The sequence below is a fragment of the Camelus bactrianus genome, chromosome 3, assembly GCF_048773025.1.
Source record: "Camelus bactrianus isolate YW-2024 breed Bactrian camel chromosome 3, ASM4877302v1, whole genome shotgun sequence".
Lineage (NCBI taxonomy): Eukaryota > Metazoa > Chordata > Mammalia > Artiodactyla > Camelidae > Camelus > Camelus bactrianus.
In genome coordinates, this window is record NC_133541.1 from 78,446,295 (window position 1) to 78,470,314 (window position 24,020).

The following is a 24,020-nucleotide window of genomic DNA, read 5'->3' on the forward strand; positions in this document are numbered from 1 at the left end:
GTGCAAATCAAAGGTTTAATTATTTTAAATGCCTGAGAGGACATTCATCTTCTAAAAGGAATCTATAGTGAGTTCATTTGTGATGTGAAAAAATAAGCTCTAACTTAATTGAGGGTTGGTTGGTTGGTTGGTTGGTTGGTTGGTTGATTGATTGATTTATTTATTTATTTATTTATTTATTTATTTATTTATTTATTTATTTATTTATTTATTTATTTATTTATTTATTTATTTATTTATTTATTTATTACTTTTTGACTAGTGTCAGTCAAAATGCAGCTACACTTGGTTGTTACGAAGTTCATTTCTGCCTCTAGGCATTTTCTCATTAGTTGCCCATATGGGACTTGTAGGAAAGAAAGGGAAAGAACCCTAATGCACTTAACTGATTATTCCTGCTTACCTTCTCCCCTCCTGGTTGAGTGGATGGTAATGTCAGTAAGGAGGAGGAAGCAGGGGCACTCAGCAGATCACACTCTGCCCTTTGCCCTTGTCTGACATTCACTCCGCTCCTGAAACACTGTTCCACCCAGCCCCCAATCTTTCAGCTCAGTGAACTACCAGCTAACCTTAGGAAGATGGAAATGCTAGAGATGCAAAAGGATAAAATTAATTAAAGCCAGGGTATGCATCGACCTACCCAGCGTACATTTCCAATGTTATTTATCGTAGCTGAGGCGCTTATAAGCCAGTTATCAGGTTGGTGAGTAAGGAAGCTGGATGGAGGGCTCTGTCACCCTCCTCCCTGCCCTCCTGCTGGCCGCTTCTTAGGAGCCAGATGCCTAGTTAGGAATTGTGGCTCCTTTCTAAGCTACACTGTTTGCGCAGTCTGGTCAACCTGGGGCGGATCAAGCTGCAGGAAATACTGAAGGTACTGTTGCGCATATCCACTCCCTGCTTCCTCAGCCCCCTGAGTTGGAAGAGGAGAGGAGTACTTGGGCTTAATGTGCACTTACACACAGTGCATGCGTCCTTTCTGACCTCTCAGTGTCTCTCTCCTGGGAGTAGATAGGCTAGCACTTCAATGAGCAGTGCTCAGTGGGCCCTGCCTCAATTCTCTGGTTTCATTCCAAAAGATAAATGACAGGGCTTTGGCTATCCATCACAGTCACTTGATGCAACCAGAACATCAATTAAGGGATATAGGTGGAAGGCAGAGCTTTTCCCTAATCAGCTTAAAACTCCACTTTCCCCCTCTTAATTCCCAGCCTCTCCAAATACTGTGATATACTGGTGGGATATCTGTGTGTTTCCTTTTGGTGATTTTACTGGTATTACTCCCTCTTTTCGTCTTGACACGTGCAGAATTTAAGTATCTCTGTTTTAATCCCCATATAATAACTGCTACCTTTAAAAAAAGAAAAAGTTTCACATATATTCATTGCCTTAGAAAAAGTACCTTTGCAATAAGACCATAAAAGTTCATTTACACAATATTGTCTTTTTGATTACCAAAATATCTACTCTTAAAAATTTGCAGCTAATAAAAAAACTTATAATGCAGAACCAACTACAAAAAAATATTTGCAGCTGTTAGAGCTGGAACAGCAAGTCCTAGGAAAGTCCATAGGGAAAGGCAGTTTACAGAACAGTTTGTTGACGCTTCCGTTGAGTTTCAGCGTTAATATTTTTTAACCAAAGCTTTAAGGAAGAGAGGGAAAAGCTCCTCTCTTAGAGTCTGACCTTTTATTTTGAAGAATAATTATTAATATAAGACCCAACCGCTTGATTTTACAATGTGAGCTATGAAACAGCCACCTGAACCTGGGCTCCTGCTGTGAAGACGAGTGTGATGAACTAACACAGAGGTGACATCACAGCCACATTCATGGCCAGTGTACTTAGAGCCTCAAAGCAGAGCAACTTGTCCATAAAAGTAATACTTATATTTACTGAACACTTAAATTGCTTGGCAAGGTGGTAACTATTTTGCACATAGTCTTGGTTTCACAACCACCTATTACCTCCGTTTTATAGGTGAGGCAGCTGAGACTCTAAGGGTAGGCATCTTTACTAAGATACTAGTAAATGGCAAGGTCAGACCGTCAGCTCTTACTCAGAGGAGAAATCCACTATTCAAGGTTTCTGCTTTGTCACCCATGCTGCCTCTAGACAAGGTCAAAGCTGGTAACACAAAGGAGTAGAAACTTCATGATGTGAATGATTGTTTTTCACGGCTGAACTTTCTCCAGAGCCTTTCCACATATTTATTTTTGAAATGCCTTGTAAAGGCTCATCCGCCTAGTTGATATTTTTTGAATGGTTGCCACGTGCCTGGAGCTGTGCTGAGTTACAGCTGTGACATGGGGGCCTGTCCTTAAGGAGCCCAGTCTGTTCGGGAAGACAAACCAGCTTACAGATAATTATGCCATAGGTTTGTGACAGAGGGAGGGAGGGAAGATGTGGCGGAGGGAGATGGTGACGGGCAGAGGAGCACAGCATCCACCTCCACTGGGCAAGAGAAGACAAAAGCCTGTGAAGGTGCAGTCATGGAGGGAGGAAGGAAACTTGTAGAAAGGTTGCCAAGAAAGAGCACGGCTCGGCAAGCTGCTTCTATAAGGGGCCAAATAGAAAAATTATAAGCTTTGTGGGCCATATGGCTGACCTGCCGTTGTGGCAGCAAAAGCAGTCATGGTCACTAGGTAAATGAGGGGACGTGGCCGTGTGCCTGTAAAAGTTTATTTACAGAAACTGGCAGCAGCCAGATTTGGCTCACAGGCCATTTCCCCTCCAACCCCTGGGATGGGGCAAGGGGAGGGGCTTGTTATCAAACAACATGTGACTGAAAAGTAAGTTTTGAGTGATCAACAAAGCAACTGGTAGCTACTTTGAGGGATTAGTGTGGTCATTCCAGCCCCTACCTAGCATATTTTAGGCACTTAGTAAGTATTTGTCAAATGACTAAATGATGGCCGCTATTTGGGCCTGAGCTAGTAACCGCAATCTGGTAATGAAGGGAGTGGTGAATGTGGTAGGAATTTGATTCACATTTTAGTTGAATTGTGTGTAAATTACTTGTGTTTTATTATAGAGGAAAAAGAAAAGATCATGTTGTTTGAAAGCTTATTTTTACTTTTAAATGGAGTCATAATGATGGCCACCTCTTGTGGGCCCAGCAGGCACATTATTATTTTTGGTTTGGTTTAAGTTTTCTTTTTCTTTCTTTCTTTCTTTTTTTTTTTTTTTTTTTTTTTTTTTTTTTTTTTTTTTTTGAGGAGGTGATACTTAGTGTTCAAAGATACTGAAGTAGCTGAAGCTGAAGAAAATAATTTTGATCTCTCATTGAAAGAGGATATATATTGTCCACAGGGCACAGAGAGAATGCTTCTTGACTGTCACCAGAGTTTTGGAAAGGCTTAAACTTCAAGGTATCCATTTATTTGTTGCTGCCATTAGGTGATTTTAATAATATCCCATTGATGTAAGAGTATGAATGCTTCATTTCACACTGTTCTTAATCCTGAATATGTGTCATAGCATAGCAAACCAGTTGTATTGTTTGAATCACAGTGACAAATAGTTGTCCACAGTTTAGTTGTACAAATAAAAATTAGTCATAAAAAGTCAACTTAGTGATCTTTTCTGTGGTACCAAAGTGAAGCACAGTTGACCCTTGAACAGCCAAGGGTTAAGGACACCCACCCTCTGTACAGTCAGACTTCCCAAATAACTTACACTGGGCCCTCTGTGGCCGCCCGTATCCCTCACTATCCGCAGTTCCCCATCTGTGGATTCAACCAACCACAGATCAGTGCTACTGTAATACTGCTGAAAAAAATTCATATATAATTGGACCCGCACAGTTCAAACCCGTGTTGTTCAAAGGTCAACTGCCCTTCCTCCCATATTGGGGAAGATAGAACCTGTCTGTGGCAGCCATGATTGATGTGGAAGGATGAGGGTGAGGGGTGGATGTGCTTGGCATCTGTTTTAATTTGAGGATCCTCCCAGAGTGACAGCCATTGACAGCATGGTTACAACATAGCTATACCAAACCTGAAATGAATCATTTTTTCCCTCCACAACTCAGGTGATCCCTTTCTGTATGAAAGCTTCCACCAAAGCCTCCAAGCAGAGTTAGACCTTCCATTCAAAAAGCAGTCCCCGGCATCTGTCAAGCACTATGCGAAGGACAAAGATATGAAGTCATAGTTCCTGTTCTTAGGATTAATTATTCGCAACAGCTATAAAAAGACTACTGTATGTAAGTTTCCATTCTAGGCCCCCAAGTGGTTTGATGTCTAGTGGAGGAAAGAGGTAAGCGCTCACAAGGTTGTAAGTTTTACAGCAGGAACTTAAAGGAGAGGCATCCAGACTTGCCTAAGGCATTCAGCAGAGGCTTCTGGGGGAAACGATATCGACATCTAGACTTAAAGGACGGGGTTCGGCTAGATAAGTAAAGGGTGAGGGCTTTGGGGGAAATGGGAATTGTGTTCTGAACAGAGGGGAATGGTTTGTGTGCAGAGTCCCATGGCAGGGTTGAGCACAGTGATTTGGGGGTACTACAAGGTTTTCAGTGTGGCTTCATATAGCCTTTGTCCTGATAGTAATGGGGATCCTTTGGCTGATACTTGTTTATGTTGGGGCTGCGAGACAACATAGAGTTTGAGCTTTGAAAGATACACCTGGCTGCCTTATGGAGTGTGGCTTGGAGGGAGATGAGATTAGAAGTGGTGAGAACAGTCAGGAGAAGTAAGTAATCTGGGAGGGAGATGCTGATGGCCTGAACTGAGTGAATGGTGGAGCCAGGGATTCAAAAGTGAGGCTCTGGAACTGATAACACTGATGGTTGGCTGAAGAAGCTGAAGCAGTCGAGGAACAGACCCAGCGTGCTGTAGAGTCTCATGCCTGCCTGTGTTCTAGTGCATGTCCCATTGTATTCTAAGTGTTCGTCTATAGTATCACCCAGTGTAGGAGTGCTACATGAACATACGTGGGGAACCAGGTTATGGGATCGATGGAACAGAGTTGTGAGGATGTGACCCACAAGAGGGGACCTCTGAGCAGAGGACTGAGCATGTGGTGCTGCCTCCCGTCCTCAGCTCCGTTGTCCTTGCGGGCTTTGGAAACAGGCCGGAAGGAATGATGAGCAGGAGGCACGTTGGGCCTTGGCTGAAACACAGGGAGCTTTTCAGGACTGAAGCAGGAGCTGCTTGGTGTGTGGCTCTGCGCTTTTGTGCATTCACACCACTGTGCGTGGCCTTGTATTCAAAGTGTGGAGCGTGGAGACGGGGTGGGAGGAGGGACACAGGAGAGACAATAGTGCTGCAAAGAAACGCCAGTCTGACCAATTCTGACTTGGCTGCCTGGATCCCTTGTGCTGTGTTTTGTGCCTCAGAAGTGAGGTGGACTTAGGAAGTGGGGCAAAAAATAAATGATGCACCCTGCAGGGAAGTGCTTTAGCACTCCAAAGGACTTAAGGATTAGCTGGTGTGGCCTCTTCCGGACAGGGTCGCTTTTTACAGAATTGTGAGTGACAGGGTAACAAAGGGGAAGTTGCTGGCTCTGTGAGCGGGTATGGAAGAGCGCACGTGTCAGGAATTAGGAATCGACCACACGTTTGAGTCAGGCTGTTCTTGTTCCCCACCCTCTGTCCTGAAAAGGACCTCAGCTTTCAAGGCTGTCAAGTCCGTGGGCGACTTGTTGGGTGCGAGGCTCCGTCCTGCGTGAGGCTCCACGCAGTCTTCAGGCTCCGTTATTGTTCTCCTTTTGTGACTATGTATTTTTATTAGGGTGCTGCTTGCTGTGAACTGCCTGAAGGGTCGTGGTGGTTACAAGCACTTACGGAAAAGCCCCTGAATATTGGGAGGCCAGAAGGCTTTACGTTGCACACGGCTTCTACAAACCAGCTTTTGTTCTCTCTGCCTTCCAAGCCTCCGTGGCAGTGTGTAACTCTGATGGCAGAGCTCACGTTCTGCTTCTTGTTTTAATACTGCTTGGTTTATCTTATTAGCCCACTAACTTAACTCCTTGAGGATTCTGATTATTTTCAGTTTCGTTCCCAGTTCCACGAGTTAGGGAGGTGTGGGGTTGTCAGGAAGTTACAGAGAGCCTAGAAAAGAGACAAACCGGAGCAACAATGCTCCAGCACATGGTAGAAGCAATTTCAGTCATAATCTTGTAGAAACAGTTTTGGTTAGATTAGTCTAAAATACAGGTCAAGGAGCATTTTAACTGGAAAGCAAGTAGAATTTTAAAATTCAAGAAAAACAAGCACACTTAAGAAGGAAGAAGGAACCCTATAAACAAGCTGTGTTTGGGAGGAATTAAAGATTAAAACGATTAAAGCAAATCAAAGGTAAAGAACTCAGAATTGGATGGGAAAGGGAAATACTAGTAGGAGGGAGGGTGGATTAAAGGAGTGGAACAAGGGCTCTTTTTTTTATTATTTTAATTTGGGGGGGAGAAGGTAATTAGGTTTATTTATTTACTTTAATGGAGGTACTGGGATTGAACCTGGAACCGTGTGCATGCCGGGCATGTTCTCTACTACGGAGCTGTACCCTCCCCTCAAGGGGTTCTTTTTTTAAAGCAGCAGTTAGAGGGGGGCTGCCACCTCAGAAGCTGTGCAATCTGGAATGGGCAAGAATGTCTCCCTCTGAGCTGCCTGCGTAGGAACTGACTTTGTCATTTTGTGTTCTGTGCCCAGCACTGTGCTTCGCATACAGTAAGTGTTGGTGCGTGAATACTAGGAGGAGCAGTGTCTCATAAGTTTGGAGTAAGGGGCTGGGAGTAGAGAGAATGAAATCTCTGGTAATGATAAGTGTTGCCTGAAAGGGTGGGGGTTGAGGGTTTGAGTGTTGGCATTGTAAAATAAAGGTGGTTATATTTAGAGGCTTGCATTTTTGTTGCACTTGCTTGGATGTGTGTTAACAACTGAGTGCTAACATACAGTGACACTGTCTGCAATGTGGGATTTTTTGGTTTTAAAAGATCAGGCTACATATGGAAGTCGAACGCTTTCTGAGAATGATATGAAGCCTTCTCTATGGCCTTCCCTTGAGTGGAGTCAGTCATTGAGCTCTGTCTGATGGTGGCTCTCAACAACAAATGGCCATGTTCAAAATACCTAGGGATTTAAGATCAGTGAGAAGGAAATAGGTCGCATGATGCTTGGCAGAGAAAGAGGGGTTGGCTTTTTCTTCCCTTTAAGCATTGGATTGGTATGTATTGCCTGTATATGAACTGATAAAGATTGGTTATATATATAATTTATACACTGACATAATTTTATGTACCAATGTGTTATTGAAAGATCTCATGGGGTCCTAGTTATCAAATGCCCATCAGTTAATAAATGCCAAACCTTAGTAAAACGCACTTTATTAAGCTGCAGATATGTACTCTTTCTACAATCATTTGGAATCGTACAACATTTTAGGGGCATTCTCAGAGAGAAACCATGTATTATATGAGTCTAAAAATTGTAGGTACTTGACATTTTTTTCCATGTCTAGGCTATGATTTTAATGAAAATTCATGTGGTTTGCAGTTTGAGTTTCTCAAGCATGTGTCCACATCGCTGCTCTCATTTTTCATGCTTCCAAAAATGTTAGTTTTTATGATGTGTCTGTTTCAAATAAAACATCTCCATTCAAGTGAGCTAAAAACTGACCTCCAAGCCACTTTGATTATGTTTAATGAAGTGGGGTTTGGGGTGGATACGGGTAACCACCAACAGTTGAGGCAGATGAGAGGTGTATCTTCTCCTTCAGTCATGTCCCCAGATACAAGAGCAGACTCCTACCAACTCTGCTATGTATGCAAGCACTTCATTGCATACATAGGCAGGAAACAGTCAAGAGTCTGACCTCTGAACTTACAGATGCTCTGACAGTAAGTACCTTACATGAAAAATTACTGTGAAGCAAATGTGACATATCTAGGGGTGGGATTTCACTAACCTAGTCAGGATCAGGTGACAGGAAGCCTCCAAGCTGGTGGCTGGCTACACACAGGATTGTTGCAGAATTGAGCTGTGGGCACCATTGCACAGTAAGGTTGGGCTCCTCAGATTCTCTTAGCTTGCTCGTCCTTTGGTGTGGTGCCTTTTCCACATTTCTCTCCAATCCACAGATCTTAAACACCACAAATTTCACCAGTAAGCAATCTTTGTTAACCTCCACTGAAGGAATTTACAAAGCCTTTAGCGTTGGGAAGAGGAGGGTGAGGAGTTGGAAGTAGCTGCCTCTTGAGTGATGCCTTTTGATGAGCATCTCTCAGATACTAGCCAGACCCTTCCAGAGTGTGTGCCTGTTGAGGGCAGATCATGGCCCCTGGAGGGCAGATCAAAACTAACACATCCCTGTCCTGTTGTCTGTGCTAGAGTCTCAAAGTAAATTATTGTTCATATGACTAGTCCTTTACTGAAAATTAATCTCCTCATTTAGGAGCTTTCCTGATACCAGTCAACCTTGGTTGTTCCTCCTTCCTACATCAGGTTCTTCTTTGTGTCTGGGTACGTAGGTTCATGTTCCCCCCACATCCTCTTTCACCTCAGCCAGTTCCATCTTCAAATTCCTCATCACACTGTACTTCCTAATTCCCAGCGCCTTTCTGAATCCCAACCACACTGAGTCTGGGGACATAAATTCATCAGATACACTGGCTGGCTCATTCTCAGTATTGAATTTTATGTGTGTATTGAGTGAGGGAGGTGGGATGGTAGTCTAATATTCCTTATATTCCAGACTAAAAATACAGGGTTTAAGGTAAAGACCTTGTATGCATTTTCTAAATGACTCCCACCTCTAGTTTAGCAGAGCACAAAACTCATGAGTAAATATTTAAGAGGGAAAACTGGGAAGGAAGAAGAAAAGATATAGGCAAATTATGGGATGGCATATTTAGGTGTGTTCTAATGCCTGGCCAATCTGAAAAATTAAGTCCTACTGTTCTGTTGAGGGTGTCAAGCTTCATTCTTGCCAGCCACAGCCTTGTCACCACCTTCCCGGCCCAATTTTTTCCCTCTGTTAATGCCAAAACATGTGCTACAAAACCCGAATGAATGTAATAGGGTAGATCAAATTGTGGTGGTACACAAAAAGAAGACACAACACTCAACCATATGTCCATTTAATCAGGTGGAGACTGTATCTTAGAGATCTAATCACCACCGACAGATGGCTATCAGCATGGACTCCATTTTTATAAGCAAGAACGAAAGACTGCTCTAGACGCATGTATTTACAAATTTAATAAAAACACTATCCACTCCTCCCCACCACCTTTTTTTTTTTTTTTTTTTTTTTTTTTTGGCCAGAGTAGGTAAGATATATGTGGAACCTGACCAAAATGTGATGATCCAAGAAGTGGATGAATCCTTGTAGGAATGGCCACAGGTAGTGTCTGTGATCAGCTGACACCAGGAGCTACAATCTAATATTTGAAAGAAGCTACTTTCCTGTTCTGAGTGCAGCGGTGTCCTTGAGTGAGGAAAAAAAAACATAACTTGCTTTTTTCTTGACAACTTAACATAACACTTTCCCAGAAGAAATTATGGTACCAGGTCTTTACAGTAAAATTATTGCAGCCATAAAGGTAGTCATGTGCCCAAAGCCTAAAGGAAATCAGGGTAGGTCTAAAATAAAGTGTGTATGTTCTGTCATCCTTCTGTTTCCTTTGTAGTCTTTATGGGCTCTGTTTGGAAGAACCCGTGGGACCGCCTTAGGCACAGGCTGATGTTTTACTGTGCTGCTCAGGCAGAGCATGACTGATTGGGAGCCATTGATAGATGACAATTGGGAGCAATAACATTTGGGGAATGAAAATAATTTTTTGAAGCCTTACTTTCTCTACTTCTGAAGCATTTTAATAAGTCTGTTCTTTATGACTTGAGGTAAACATGTCAAGCAGTTCCTAAAATCCATATGAGTTTTGTCTGTGGGAATTAATGAATTGCTTTGAACATCAATCTTGAAATGTAAGAGCCTATCAGAATACCTAGACTCTAGATGCAGAATATAATCTTGCTCTGTCAGATGTGCAGCGTCTATAAAAACCCTGGTTGTAAGAGATTGTATTTTGGGAAGGCAGTTTAAGAGGCAGTCCGTAGCAGTACCCTTCTTGAAGTATTTTAGGATCGGTCCTCGGATGAAGTTAGATCACTATGGGAAATTAGACCCCACAGGGTAATGACTTGCACCGCGTCCCTTAACCGGTGACAGAATGCCTCTGGGATCTGAACTCAGCGTCAGGCTTCTGAGTTTTACAGTGAGCTGTAATATGCGAGAGTGTCAAGAAATCTATGTGTGGATTTTTGTGACCATGTTCTTGGTGGTATAGCCTTTGGGTAATGTAGTGGGGACTTCTATCATTCTTGAGGTGAGAGAGATCTCTTGAAACAGCTGAATCTTTCAAGAAGCTTTTTACACGGTGTTCTTGTTAGCTGCGGTTTCTGTGACTTCATCTCAATTTCTAGTCAACTTAAAAGGTTAGTGTTACCTTCTAACATCACAGCAATTGGACTTGTGTCTTAGGGTTGGGAGACTTGCTTGCTTTCAGTTTTTTCACCTCACGTTTCAAATGAAAATGAAAATCTTGTCCTATCTCAAAGAATCAAGTTAAAGTTGGAAAGACTGTTACCCAGAGGATTTGGTTTTTTGTTTTTTTCTTTAAATACAAGGCCACAGCCTGAGACAGGTGAGAGCCATCCAAAAGGCCAGCTATAAAAAACTGCCAGGTGTTCGTGAAGGACGGTAGTTTTCCTTCCGCGTGAGGTAAAGAAGCTCTATAGAAAGGAATTAGTCTTGTCTGTCAGGGTAAAGGGCAGCTGGGGGCCTCTGTGTGTGTCTGTGTGTGTGTGTCTCCACTAGAGCCAGCTCCCTGAAAACTTGAACTCTGTTTTACACATCTTTGTCTCCTCGGTGTCGGCCACCATGCCTGGTAGATAATAGACTCTTAATTTGAATCAACGGAGAAGGAAGACCTCGGCTCACCTCTAGTGCTGGCACCAGATAAATCTCTTAACCTCCCTAGAACACCACATAAATTGGGGAAGTAACCCTTGCCCTGCTTACAACACAGAGCTGTTGTGAGGATCAAATGAGAAAGAGCTTATGGAAACCATAAGAAGCTGTATAAATGTTCAGGATTCATAAGCTAATTACCTGATTGACCTATTTTGTATGTTCAAGATGGTTCAAGGTTAGGGTTCCTCAGAGCACCTGAGATATTTAAATTTGGGGGAAACAATTAGCCTAAGGAAAGGCAGATTTTATCAAGCCAGGAGGAGAAAATGCTCTAAGATAAATCTGAAGTCTTATGGTGTGTATACATACACTAGCAGATGGGGGAAAAACTGGGATTCCAGTTAGCTGAAGAAAAACATCCCAGGCTGGTGGAAGGTACACTGGGTGAGGGGCCTGGGGACCAGGGTGCTCAGCAGGGCTTGGATGCTGCCTTTCTTGGGGAAGTGCCTTCATCTTGTTCCCAGGCCTCAGTCTCCCTGTGTGTAAACGAGATATCTGGACCGAATGACACCAAGCTCCAGTGACTTCTCATTCTAAACTTGAGTATTCAGGGTGGTCCTGCAGGACTGAGGTGCTTGGTTGTCCCTGTTCACTCCAGATGCCAGCACAGTGTTGGCTGCCAGCTTTGGGCTTTTCACATGTTGGCCAAGGGCTGCACAGACACTCCTAGGGTGAAGCGACAGAGGGGAGCCGTCCTGGGTTGTGCCGTCAGGCGCCTTGTAGAAGCTGGATTCCAAAGCTGGTTTGTGCTCTGCATGAATTTAGGCTCCTCCTTCACACCTTGAGTGCTGGTTCCAGTAGTCTTATTCAGGAGAATGTTCTGTTTGCCCCTCATCCCACCCCCATCGTTTCTTTACCATCTCACTCTAATCCATGGATTTGAAACTATTAGATTTCCCTTGTTTAAAGCCAATAAGATACTTTCCTATCGTACAATAGAAAAAATGTTCTTTAAGACTTTCTTTCAACCTTAGAAGTATTTATACTTTCCAAACTTAGTCTTTGGACAGAAAGCTGCTTTGAGGCTGGTAAGAACGTGTCCTCTGATAACGTCTTAGGTTTTGTAGTTTTTGTTTTCGAAAGCATTGTTCAAGCATCATGTTGACACTGGCAGGTACACAGAGCGGGAATGACTTTTTCCACCTTTTACAAATGAGGCTGAAAGGGGAAGGAAAGCGCACAAGGGACACGGCAGCACTGGGCTCAGATTTTCTTTTCACCATCGTATTTACTCCACCTTCTCAGCAGTGCAAAGCCATGTCCACCTGCCTGACCGTGCAGGCACCAGGTCGGTCCTGTTGAGGACGCCAGCAGGGCAGTAATAATTCTGTCATGATGGCTGAGATCTAGCCTCAGATGCTGACCTCCTGCCACGGGCCTGGGGCTGCTGGATCTCTAACCCACCTCCCTGCCTCTGAGGGCCAACTCTGTTCACTGCATCGGTAGATGGTCATTTCAACACATCCTTTGAAAGCTTCAGGGAAGGGCCCTCATCTTGCCAGCATAAAACACCTCATGTCTCAGGGAGTCTTAGGGAACATGCTCGTTAGTCAGGGGTGAGGAGACAGGGAAGGAAAAGACAGAGACCAGCATTTGGACTGCCTGCCTCCTTCACCAAGAGCAGGGAGCAACCCACAGGGATAGAATTCTCTGCCGCTGTGTCTGCAAAACCATCAGCCAGCCCCAGGTCCCTGCTGCATCCTTGTCATGGGCTTAGGGGAAAGTTACAGGCAGTTCCTCTTTTCTTTCTAAGTATTTTTCTGTTTTCTCTGTTATTGCCTGTTTGCATTTATTTATTGTTGTATGTGAAATGAAGACTTCAAAATGGATCCAATTTGACTTTCCAAATTAATCCACCTTGAATCTGAGGTCTTACAGCTGACAAATTGCAAAAGGTATTATGATCAGAAAGTACTTGGAGTCACCCTCCTCTCTGGTAATAATTAGAATTCTGGACAGAGAGCAGACAACTAGGGAAGGAATCCCATGTACTGAATTTCCCTTGGGTCCTTGACATCCGTGCTTCCCTCTCATGTTTTTCCATCTGGAAGCTTGTCTCTGCTCTCTTTCCCCTGGTGTCTCCCTTCTTTGACGACCTCAGGTCCGCCCAACTGGTTTGAACAGAGACTTCAGTAATCTGCAAGTATGTTAATACTAAAAGTAAATTATCTGGTGCATGTTGGGTTTTTTGTTTTTTTTTTTTCATTTTAATGTATTTCTAAGGAAAAGAGGTTGACTTTCAATAGCTATCATCACAGGTTTAGAACGGAAAACCTTTCAAGATTAATAAGCAGAGTTTTTCTAAGAGAGCTGTGTGTGCGAAGGGCCTTTGTCTGGTGGGACGGCTTCCTAACTTAACAGTTAGTGCTGGAAAACTCCTTCATGATGATTTTATATATGGCCTGGCGTTCTTGTTCTTGGATGTAATGCTGATGAAACTGTTCTTGCAAAACCTCAAGACAGTTTCTCCAGGCACGTATGTCGGCTTCTCTGGGAACACCCCGTTATCTGTCTCCTTGGCAGTTTGGAGGCTCTATACTCATTCCTCTTACTTATCTTTGCTGCTTAGAGAGGCTATAGAGAGAGACCGGAAACAGGAATAAAAATGGCTGGAAAAGATGGGAAAGTGGAGGGGTTTGATCCACTGAGTTGGTTTCCCTTCTCTCAAGTTTCATGGGCCTCCATTCAGAATCAATTTAGACTGTTTGGGTTAAGAACCAATCTTAGTAATTGTTTCAGTATTCTTAAAAAAAAAAAAACAAAAAAACACACAAAAACTCATTGCATTTAGTCCAAATTAATCTGAGAATAAAACAGCACATTGCCTTGCCTTGGCTCTGTGGCAAAGACATCTAGTACCAAACCCGATACATCTGGTATTTTTGAGCTCGTCTTAAGCTGTCATTTAACATGCAGCCTTTATTTGTAATCTTTTGATTTGGTGATGGGGGTTGTGCATACGGGAATGATACTGTGCTCTGGTGGTTGTGTTTCATAGAACCCAGGAGTGATTTTTTATCGCTGCATCTATGTAAAATCCAGAGTATTTTTCTCACCCCAGTGGCTTGCACCGCGCCTGGTTGAGTGGTTGAATATTGGATGCCGAGTTGCTTTGTTAAAGCCACAAACTTTGGAAGTGAAATCATCACACCAAGCCATCCGGCTTATGTGGACTCTTCTGTAAATAGTACACGCTGGGGGAGTATTCTCTGGCCCCCAGGGAAGGTCAGCAGAGTGGTTGTGAGACAGAGTAATCTGGTCTGGGTCGTGCTGAAAGCTCTTATTGATATGGGATTAGTCTCGGTGGAGACTACGTGCTGTCACATGGGCATCACTGCGATCGATCGAGAGGAGTGAGATGGGAGGCCAGCGGGGGGAAGGGGACGCCGCTGAGTCACTGAGTTCATTAAAAGGCTACTGCCTGGGCGGCCGGCTGGCAAGACCAACCCTGGACTGCGCGGCTGCCACACCCACACCTCCGAGGGATTTAGGACTCCACTCCAGGCCGGGCTCGGAGGACGTGGCACTTGACAAGGTAGGAAGCCGAGAAGCTGATCTGTCTGACAGTCAGCACAGACCTGACACACAGCTAAGCACATTCCTGTTGGTGGAAGAGTGAGGCCCCGAGTGAAATGCAGGACCTCAGCCTCCGATCCTGAGTGTTGGCCTCTCTACGCTGATGGGAAGGGGCTTGTCACCAAGAGAGCTCCTGACCTGGTGGCTCCAAAGTTCTCAAAGGGGAGAAGGGAAATTGTATATGTTTTACTTGTGGCCAGCACTCAAATAACGTAAAATATTTTCCAGATTGGGCATAATTTAAATCACATTTAAACTTGGCAGTGAGCAGGCATTGTTGATGGGGATGGGAAAAACACAGTTGAGAATATGTTATGTCTCCATTCTTTCTTCAGTGCCATATGGTTACTCTGAAGCTTCTGTGCCACTAGAAAAAGTACAAAAATGACAAACTTTTGTCTGCATTGGGGCTGGGGGAGAAAAGTCGAAGGTATTAATTGCTTTCAGCGATTGGGGCACAGTCAAACTGTCTCACCTCTCTAAGAAAAGAGAGTAGTTAAGTGGTCTTTGCTTTAAGTTTAGTTGCCAGCCTCAGACAATTAGCACTCCGTGTGTGTGTGTGTGTGTGTGTGTGTGTGTGTGCGCGCTGCATGCTGGGTGTAGATGACATGTGTTTTTGTGTCCCCACCGCACACATTGGAGACGTATCTGAATGACTTAAAAAATGAACGTGTCCGAAAAGAAAACTACAGAGATGGATCTGTAAACAATTGTGTGTGTGTGTGTTTTCAAAAAAGATTGAAAAATTGTGGCAGTACCTGGAGAAAACCTTGCAAAGTCAACTCTGAATGATGGTGCTACCCCAGTGAGGGTTACTAGTCCTGGAGAATTGATTTGGGCAAATCTAGATTAAAAAGTGACTGCTTGGGACTAGGTGAGTCCTTTCTTTCTTTTTTCTTTTCTTTCTTTCCTTTTTTTTTTTTTAAAGGAACTAGTAAGAAGTCATTTCCTCTTGATGGTCTCAGAACATAGGGGTGGCTTTATTTTTTGAGCTTATTACCCACCCCTCCCTTTTTTTTTTTCCTTTTGCTGAACTGCACACTGAATTCCATTAATCTCTATTCAGCAGTGTCAAAGGCAAGGAAGGCAGACAGTAGATGTTTGGTGGCTTCAGGGAAAGGGAAAATTAGTGACGGAGGACAGAGGTTGTCGAAGATAATGGAAGAAGGAAGGCCTGTTTGGTGCAAGAAACATTTGCTCTTTGATTGGTTGTGTTGACAACCAGTAAGGCCTGGGAGGGAGAGAGAGGAAAGATGAGGAGAATGGGGTAGGGAGGGTCCTTTGCTGCCGTCACCTCCTTTCTGGCTGGCATGAGTGGAGCCTGTCGGACGGCATGTTGCTTGGATGGCCTGTCAGGAAACCACTTAATTCCTGGCTGCCCTGGTCTCAACTAGCTCAAGTGTAAAAACTTGCTTGGTGTCACCTGTCCCTCTAGTAGAATAAGACTTCCCCTTTTTAAAGAGAAAGGAATGTGTGTCTTAGGCTAATTAATGAACCTTTACTAAACTCACCTTCCTAAATAATTAAATTACTTACTTTGGAGTAAAAGAGGACCTAAAACTTAAGAGTTGCAGTCTGACCCAGAACATGGTTTAACTATTTCTTTCAAATTTTAATAGAAGTTCAAAAAATGAGAATGTCAAAAGAATCAACTCTGAAATGCAAGAAGTTTGTTTAGCAATACTAATAATGGAGGAGGAAAAGAAACACTAGTTGGTTCTTGGGTTTTGTAAGTCACAAGCAAGGAGCCATGGACTAGGGCTTCATCTAACCTGGGGCCCTGGACTTACAGAGGGCTGGGAACTCTAGATTGCAGAGGACCAGTCCTGTCTAAGTCCAGATTCAAGCATATGTGGTGGCAAGTCAACTTTAGAGGAACAGACAGGAAGCTTTTTTCCCCTGTGTAACGTAAGAATTTAAATGTTTGATATTAAGTAAGCTGCCGTATTCCAAATGACCAGCAGATTATACAGTGTAGAATGTTAGCCCTTTGTCTATTGCACGGTCAAGTTAATTTGTGTTCAATACATGCAAATACATTTAAAGTTTAGCCTGACAAAAGTCCCCCCTGCCCAGTTTTATGGAGCACAGTGCCGGTTCCCCACCAGCTGCGGGGTCTTTAGTCTCCTTCCTGGTCTCACCTGGATAGCTGCGGTGGTCCTGTCTAGTCTCAAACCCCTTCATTGCTCTTATTTTGAAATTTGAAATTTCTCTTTGTTTTCAGCCATTGACCCTTTTGCTTCTGAGGTTAGTTAGACTTTTTTTTTTAATTTCTTAAGTTTTATCCAACCTTTCTATATATTTGAAATGATTAAGAGGTTTTCTGACTGGGCTTAATCAGCTATGCAGACCCAAGATCTAGCCTGAGCAAATGGAATGAGGAAGTTGGTATAGGAGGACACTTCTTTAGGTTGAACCAGAAAGTGTTGGTGTTGGAAGGAACCCTCCTTTGTAGAGTCTTCTGCCTTCATAATTACGTGAGGGGCTGTGTGCAGGCAGACCCCCAGTGATGTGCTCTTACAGTCACGTGGGGTTCCACTTCAAAGTCATCATCTTGACGCACAGCTGCTGTCCTGTACCCTTCTCTGAACAAGATACACCTTCCTCTTGCTCTGTCACTTGCACCAAGGCTGTGGTTTATAGGAGGTCACCTTTCCTTCTGAAGTTCAGTTTTGTGATGTTCATGCCCCACAGCCTTTGCATTTGTGATGATACTCCAGCTCCCTTTTATTTTTTTCCTGTTAGGTTGAAAACCCCTTCTGTGGTAACCTAGCATATGTATTGCCTTCCATTGTGGCTGGGTTTTAAGTTTGACCTAATTGTCTTTCTCTACTTCCCAAGTTTCATATTAAAACTTGTCCACCTTGTCAGTTCGTTGACTCCTTTTCTTTTCACTTGTACTCGTGAGGTGTCCTTACCCCCGGCAGGAGTCATCGCTCTAATGCGTCATACACCTTGTACCTAAACACAGAGCAGTAGTAAACACAAATGTTCTTTTCCATCATCGTGTATATTGCTATAATCCATGTCCACCTTTATCTTTAAAAATCAATGACCTTCACCTGGAAGAAACCAGGCAAATACCAGGGGGAGCCCTGCTTTATGCCTCGTGTTAATGAAAACACGAGGAGGAGGGGGGCCCTGCAGTGCGCCTACTCCCCTTGGGTTTCAGGACTGTCCTCAGAAAGTCCAGGATGTTGTTCCTGTGTAAGTTTAGCAGATGGGAGAGGAGAGGGCAGGGTCCACCTTGGCAAGATGTCAGATCCTCCTCTGTCCTGGGTGTTGTTTTCTTCAGGACGAATGCAACCACTGGGGAGCAGTGACTTCATCCATGGGGGCCCCTGCAGGTTTCCCACCCGACAGTCTCCTGGAGTGTGCTGGGACTTGGTTCTGTGGTCCAGGACGTCAGTACCTGCTGCAGTGCCGCTGCTTCGCTTCCTGCCCTTTCTAGCCCTAGTTTTAATTCTTTTTAGATAATGAATCCTTCCAAGAAAACCTGCAAACTTCCCTCCTGGAGAAAACACACACACGTTCAAGTTTGTGTCCACTCAGGGGATTCAGCAGATCCTAATCAAGGTGCAGGAGTCCAGGTGGAAGTCCCCGGCGTAAAGCACACAGAGGTCACTTTGAAACTTGGCAGTTTATTTTCTTGCAGTCTGTTTAACGGATTGTCTATTCTGTCTATTGTGTGATCCAGTTTATTAGTTACTTTTGGATCTCAGGTGCACAGATTGGGTTAATCATGGTCTTTGATTCCTATTCTGCTCATCTCTGGTCCACGCAGGACCCTCTTCCATCACTTTCGTTTCTGTGTAGCAGTGAACACTTGTGAGCCCACCCCCAACATGGAAACTAGTCTAGTCCTGCCTCTTCAACCCAGCGAGCCTCTCCCCTCAATCTCCTACCAGTTGCTTCTTTGCTTTCTTCAGAAATAATTTTGTCATCTGTCTGCACTTCTAAAAGGTTAGTTGGGCTATGGTTTCGTTCTTAACTCCTCTCCAGAAATGCGTAAGTTCTCCAAGGTTCGTTATTTTAAAACATCTGAGGTGGCAGGAGAAGCTGGAAACAGAACGGCAGCCCCCAGTCTCGCAGCTCAGGAAGGTGCGCAGACCCTTTCAAGTTGAATAATGACATCAGCAGAGATGCGAACACATGGAACCACCTTCTGTGGGTGACGGCATTTCTGCACATGGAGGGAGCCCTGCTTTATGCCTCATGTTTATGAAAACGTGAGGAGGAGGGGGCCCTGCAGCGCGCCCACCCTCCTTGTGTCTGAGGCCACGTCCTCACAGCACGGCCCTGCCAGCGCACCCTCGGCCACATGGAGACAGGAGGACCCAGGTGACGCCTCAGCTTTTCTCTGCATGCACATGCCTTCCCGTCCCCTCTCCTGCAGCTGCGCGCGGTTTCGGTGGCCATGAGTTCAAGGCCTGGCTTCCTGGCTGCTCTGTGACCTTGAGTAGATTCCTTAACACCCTCCCTCTTCTTTCCTCAAAAAGTGATGTAGCGTGATGAAAGTAATGCTCCCTCTAAGGTGCCAGGAGGAGTGATGAAATAAATGTGCTTTATTTACCCCTGAAATCAATGAAATAGAGTGCTTGAGAGGCAGTGCCCCGTGCGAAGCAGGTCCTCGATGTCCGGTGCCATCACTAATGGTTGTTTTGGCCTGCCATGGCCCGGGAAATAGGAGGAAATAAAAGAAATTGGCTCTGTCCCTTGCGGTCTGAGGCATCAGACTGCCTGTGTCCAAGTGGGTATAATGAGAACTTTTAATAAGAAACAAGCCTGTCACAGTGACCCCCTGGCCCATGGCAACCCTTCTCACTTCAGAAAGGCTGAAGTCCTATTTCTACATTATCAGTTCATGCTGCCATTTCTTGCTCATGTCACCATGTTTTTGTTACATGTCCAGAACTAGAGGTCAAACTCCCTGAAGGCAGAGACTCTTCTATGTTTTCACTGCTACACTCAGGACAAACACCCTTAATAAAGAATTGCAGAGAAAATCAGTGGAGGTTCTAGATCACAGGCCCCAGACTCACAACTGGAACCCACAGATGTGCTTCTATTTACCTACACAGCATTTTTTTAAAAGAAGTAAGTAGCCCATACGTATCAAAATATTTCACTTAAAATCTAGATAATTTGGATTTTTTAATTTTTTTGCAAAATTACCTAGCCACGTGGGGCCCACATTCCCACCTGGCAACAGATGATGGAGTGGAGACAGATACCCAGTGGTAAAGGGGTCAAGCGCTCTCCAGCTGACCACAGCCCCCACCGCTCCCTAATGCTCACCCAGCGCTTTCCCCGCATATCTCACCCGCCTGGCCTCCTGGACGCTGGAGTTCGTGACCCAATCCCCATTATGGGATGAGAACCCAGAAAGGAGGGACTTCATCCAGACAGTGCTGATTCTAAGAGCACTCATGCACTAGGCATTGAGGGAGGGCAGGGGAGGCAGGGAGGAAGCACAGGACCCGCTCAGATGCATCACCAGTAGGTACAGGGATGACTGCAGTGAAAAACTCTATGTGCCAAATGAATGGTGCAAATAAAGAATTGAAAGGAGGAGCATCTGCTTCAGCCCGAGCTGCCTATGGGGGTCTCCTGATTGCGATCTGGCTCTGTAAGGATGCTAGGATTTCAGTATCTGGAGGAGAAAACAGCCTTTTCCCCGGAGGGAGTGACATATGCAGGAAAAGGCAGCTGTGACTTGACCGGTTTGACCCGTATGTGGAGGAGCAGAGGGAGCTGGAAAGAGAGGCGGGATCAGACAAGGAAGGGGCCATTAAGGCCAGACAGTGGCATTTGGAACATAGGCATTGGGGAGCTGCCAAAGATACTTGAGAATGTCGCGATCAAAGGAGTTGGAGAAATGAAAATGTTTTCAACTGCCAGCAAACATCTCAAAGGCAGAAATGGCTGTAGGCATGTTTGCTTGGATGTCCCCTGCCCCCTCCATCCTGCTTTTTCTTGAAGCCTCTTTCCTCCAATCGTGCTCTGATGACGTCGGAAAGACCTCCCTTCCTCCTTAGGCCTATGGCTTCTGTCAGGTTGGCAGAGTCCCAGGCCTCTCAGGCCCAGAGCCCATAGACAGGTGATAAATTTCACATGCAATTTGAAGTGCATTAAAGGGTGTGGTGACACTTAGAAAGGAGTTTAACCTGCCTGTCAGATACAGACATGGAAAATGTGTCTTGAGCTGCTCTAAATTATTTCAGATTGATCCAGGCAGTTTGTGTCTGGCTCCAACCAGATTGTGAGTCTAATTATCTGAGGGAGACTCATTGAGCTCTGATTATTCTAAGTTGCTGCCCACTGGTGAGCATTGGCAGAGTGGCTGCCTTCTTGGTGTTTGGTGCTGGGGTCTGGGTGATGGTGAGAAATACTGCTGTCCCCTTTGGAGCACATTCTGCTAAGAATGTTCCCGCTGTTGCTGAGTGATGATTGACTGGCGGCCTTCACAAGGTCTGCCACTGTCCTCACACCAAGTGTGATCTACATGCAGTATTGGAGCTGGCTTCCTTTGCTGCGTCCTTCAACGAAAGCTTTGATATGTCTGGTCCGCATGAGGCCCTCGGAAGCCCTGTGGCATAATCACCATCAGAAACGGGTACAGATGCTTCTTAGCTGGAATGACCTGGTTTCACTCACAGTTAAACATCACTGCTCCCAGTGATGCAACCACCAGCCTGGCTGCGATGTTGCCACAGAAAGCAGAGAAGTGAGGTCTGTCCCTGGGGCTGCAGGAATGCTTGCTCCTTTACCCATTGTGTGACTGTTTTAGGTCTTTACTTCATTTGCTTTTTGCTCTGCATCAAGATTTCATTTTCTCAATGGGTCCTCAAGAAATGACTGTTGATAAAGGGATTCAAGATTGCAGAAGTCTTCCCAGTGCATAGAGCGGTCATCACGCGGCAGCCGCGTGACACGGGGGCCTTTCAAAGAGCCTCACATTATTTTCTGTGGGGCGTTGCTGGACTTGTTTTCCCCTTTCACTCAGTGGAAGTTTCTCGAGGGTGTTTTGTGTGTGCTAAGTACCCTGCAAAGCTCTGGAAAAGTGAGTGACATGTGACCACTGTGCGTGCCTGCTGGATTTCTGGACTTCCTGTGACAAATTTGAGGCAGAGTCATTCACTTGTCAGATAGAACCATTTTTCTTTTTCCCCTGCCATGAAACCAGAAATGTGACAGTGATGTCACTTAATGGGCTTGGGTTTCCAGAATGAGTCCTCGATGTGGGTTAATTTTGGCCAGGGGTTATTTCTGCAGCTTGTGCTCTGGCTTTCAGGAGCTGTGGTACCTGCAGACATGAGGTAGAGCAGGCGGTGGCTGATCCCCACGTGTGGGTAACTGGGAAAAATAGGAATAATCCACAAAACATGCTTTCCTAGAAAAAGATCACATATTACCTAAGCAGTGCTTTGGTTAATCATCCTTTAGAAAAGAAACGGATCAGAGGAGGAGTTCCGAGGTATGCAGCACTCACTAAAGGAAATCCCAGCTGGGCTAGAGACTTAGGTGTGCAGGTTGGCCCCAAAAGCGAATAGAAATGCGTGTGTGTGTGTGAACGAGGAGCATGAACTCTGGGAAAATGGATCCCAAGCCATTAAGTGGTTTCCTTTGAGAAGCAGAATTTACTTGTGTATTTCGGTAGTTTTTGAATTTGTAACAGTGAGTCAAACACACATGTACACAAATACAAATACTGGATATGGAAGGAATTCCTAGGCTTACAGTTACTGGGAGAAATGACAAAAGAATAGATCTATGGGATTTGACAACAAATATGTTACTTTTGTGGAAAGAATTTAGACAAACTGGAGGAAATATTTCTAACATACTCATGTTACCGCCCTCAAACAGCTTCATATAGTAAGAGCATCTGGACGGTTGAATAAGGGCACCCCACCCAGGATGTGCACGTCCTGATCCCTAGAATTTATGAGTATGTTCCCTTACGTGATAAAAGGGACTTTGCATGTGTGATTAGGTTGGTCTTGAGATGGAAGTGATATCTTGCATTACCAGGCGGCCCCAGTATGAGCAAAAGGGTCTTTATAAGAGGGAGGCAGGAAGATGGAAGTCAGAAGGAAGAGATGTGATGACAGAAACAGGGGATCCGAGTCTGAGAGAGACTTGAAGAGCGAGGCCTCAGCTTTAGAGATGAAAGAAGGGGCCTTGAACCAAGGAGTGCCAGTCACCACCAGGACCTGGAAGAGAAGAGGAAACGAATTCTCTCCCAGAGTCTCTCGAAGTCTTAATTTTGGTCTGAGTGAAATGGTTCGAGACTGACCTCCAGAGCTGTAAGATAATAAGTGTGTTGTTTTGAGTCACTAAGTCTGTGGTAATTTGTTACAGCAGCCACAGGAAACTAACACGAATTCTAAATGAATGAGAGAATTTCCTAGTGATGTCTGCTGTCACTTAGCAAGTGCTTCCGTGTCTGGACTGGAGGGTGTGCTTTGCCTGCATCATCTCTTAGTCCTCACAAATCTGCGGGGAAGGTGGGATGACTCTCGTTTCTGCAAATAAGTGAAGTATAAGGCTTAAATTGTTAAGCTGTGCATCCCACCGTCAGCGTCAGAGCCGGTGTCAAAATTTACACATAAGTGTCTTGAACCCTCGTTTAAGAGTGCATGCACAGGGTGCTGCTACCTCGCAAACAGTGGTGGGGCTATAGGTGGTGTTTTCTCCTTACGGTGTCTTTTTTTAACTTACAAATTTTCTATATAATCTCATGGTCAGGAGAAGGGCGAAAGTTCTTAGTGAGAGACTGGTACCTTCCCTCTCATGGTTTATCATCATTGACAACAAAGTCTCCCAGAGAATGTTCTTTCCTGAGTCAGAAGCCCTGTAGAATGCGCTCAAAGGTGGTTTTCAAAAGGTGCCTTGATCTAATAGTTTGGCCTCATCATAACACCCCCAGGTCTGGGTACACTGTCAGGTGTGGGCCTGTGTTCAGGGCCAGGTGGGTGGACGTTGCATGAGGGAGGGGCAGAGATGGTGGGACTGTGGCCCTGGGACCAATAGAATGTGGATGTGCACTTGCTGGTGCAAATGGCCCCCAGCCAGCCGCTCTTCCCAGTTGCTCCTCTACAGCCGTTTGTGTCACCTTAACCATCACATAAAAAAGAAACCCAAAAGTGGTGGCATCATCCTTTGCCCTGTGACCTTGCTTCCATTCTGTTCTTCATGTGCACAGAGGTGCGGCTCAGAAATAGTGCTGCCGAAGTTAAGGAGGGAATCTCTGCCTGTGTCACTGTGCGATCAGGGAGCCCCCGTGGTTGTCACCTTCGTTTCCCTTGCGTCCCTCTTTCCTCCATCAGCTGTCCCTCCTTTGCTCACTGAGGATGACAACCTGGCCGTGGGGGAGTGTTGTCCAGCGGGGAGGGCTGTGTGGTCTCCGGACCCTGTGACGTCATGCTCAGGACAAGCACTGCTTGCCCACGTTGTGGTCTGGGAAACTGT

The 24,020-nt window shown here is 44.9% G+C and overlaps 1 protein-coding gene across 3 annotated transcripts in view; it reads left to right on the forward strand.

The window, feature by feature from the left end:
* The window catches only part of MCC (MCC regulator of WNT signaling pathway), a 386,552-nt gene that overhangs the window by 212,437 nt on the left and 150,095 nt on the right, over positions 1-24,020 (forward strand). Inside the window, exon 1 of one of the 3 annotated variants that reach the window (XM_074360458.1) lies at positions 14,314-14,505. The exons of the other annotated variants lie outside the window; for them this stretch is intronic. Within the exon in view, the coding sequence (XP_074216559.1) occupies positions 14,329-14,505 (177 nt within the window). The 5' untranslated portion in view covers positions 14,314-14,328. Of the gene's footprint in view, positions 1-14,313; positions 14,506-24,020 lie in introns of those variants that run through there. 3 annotated transcript variants of the gene reach the window in all.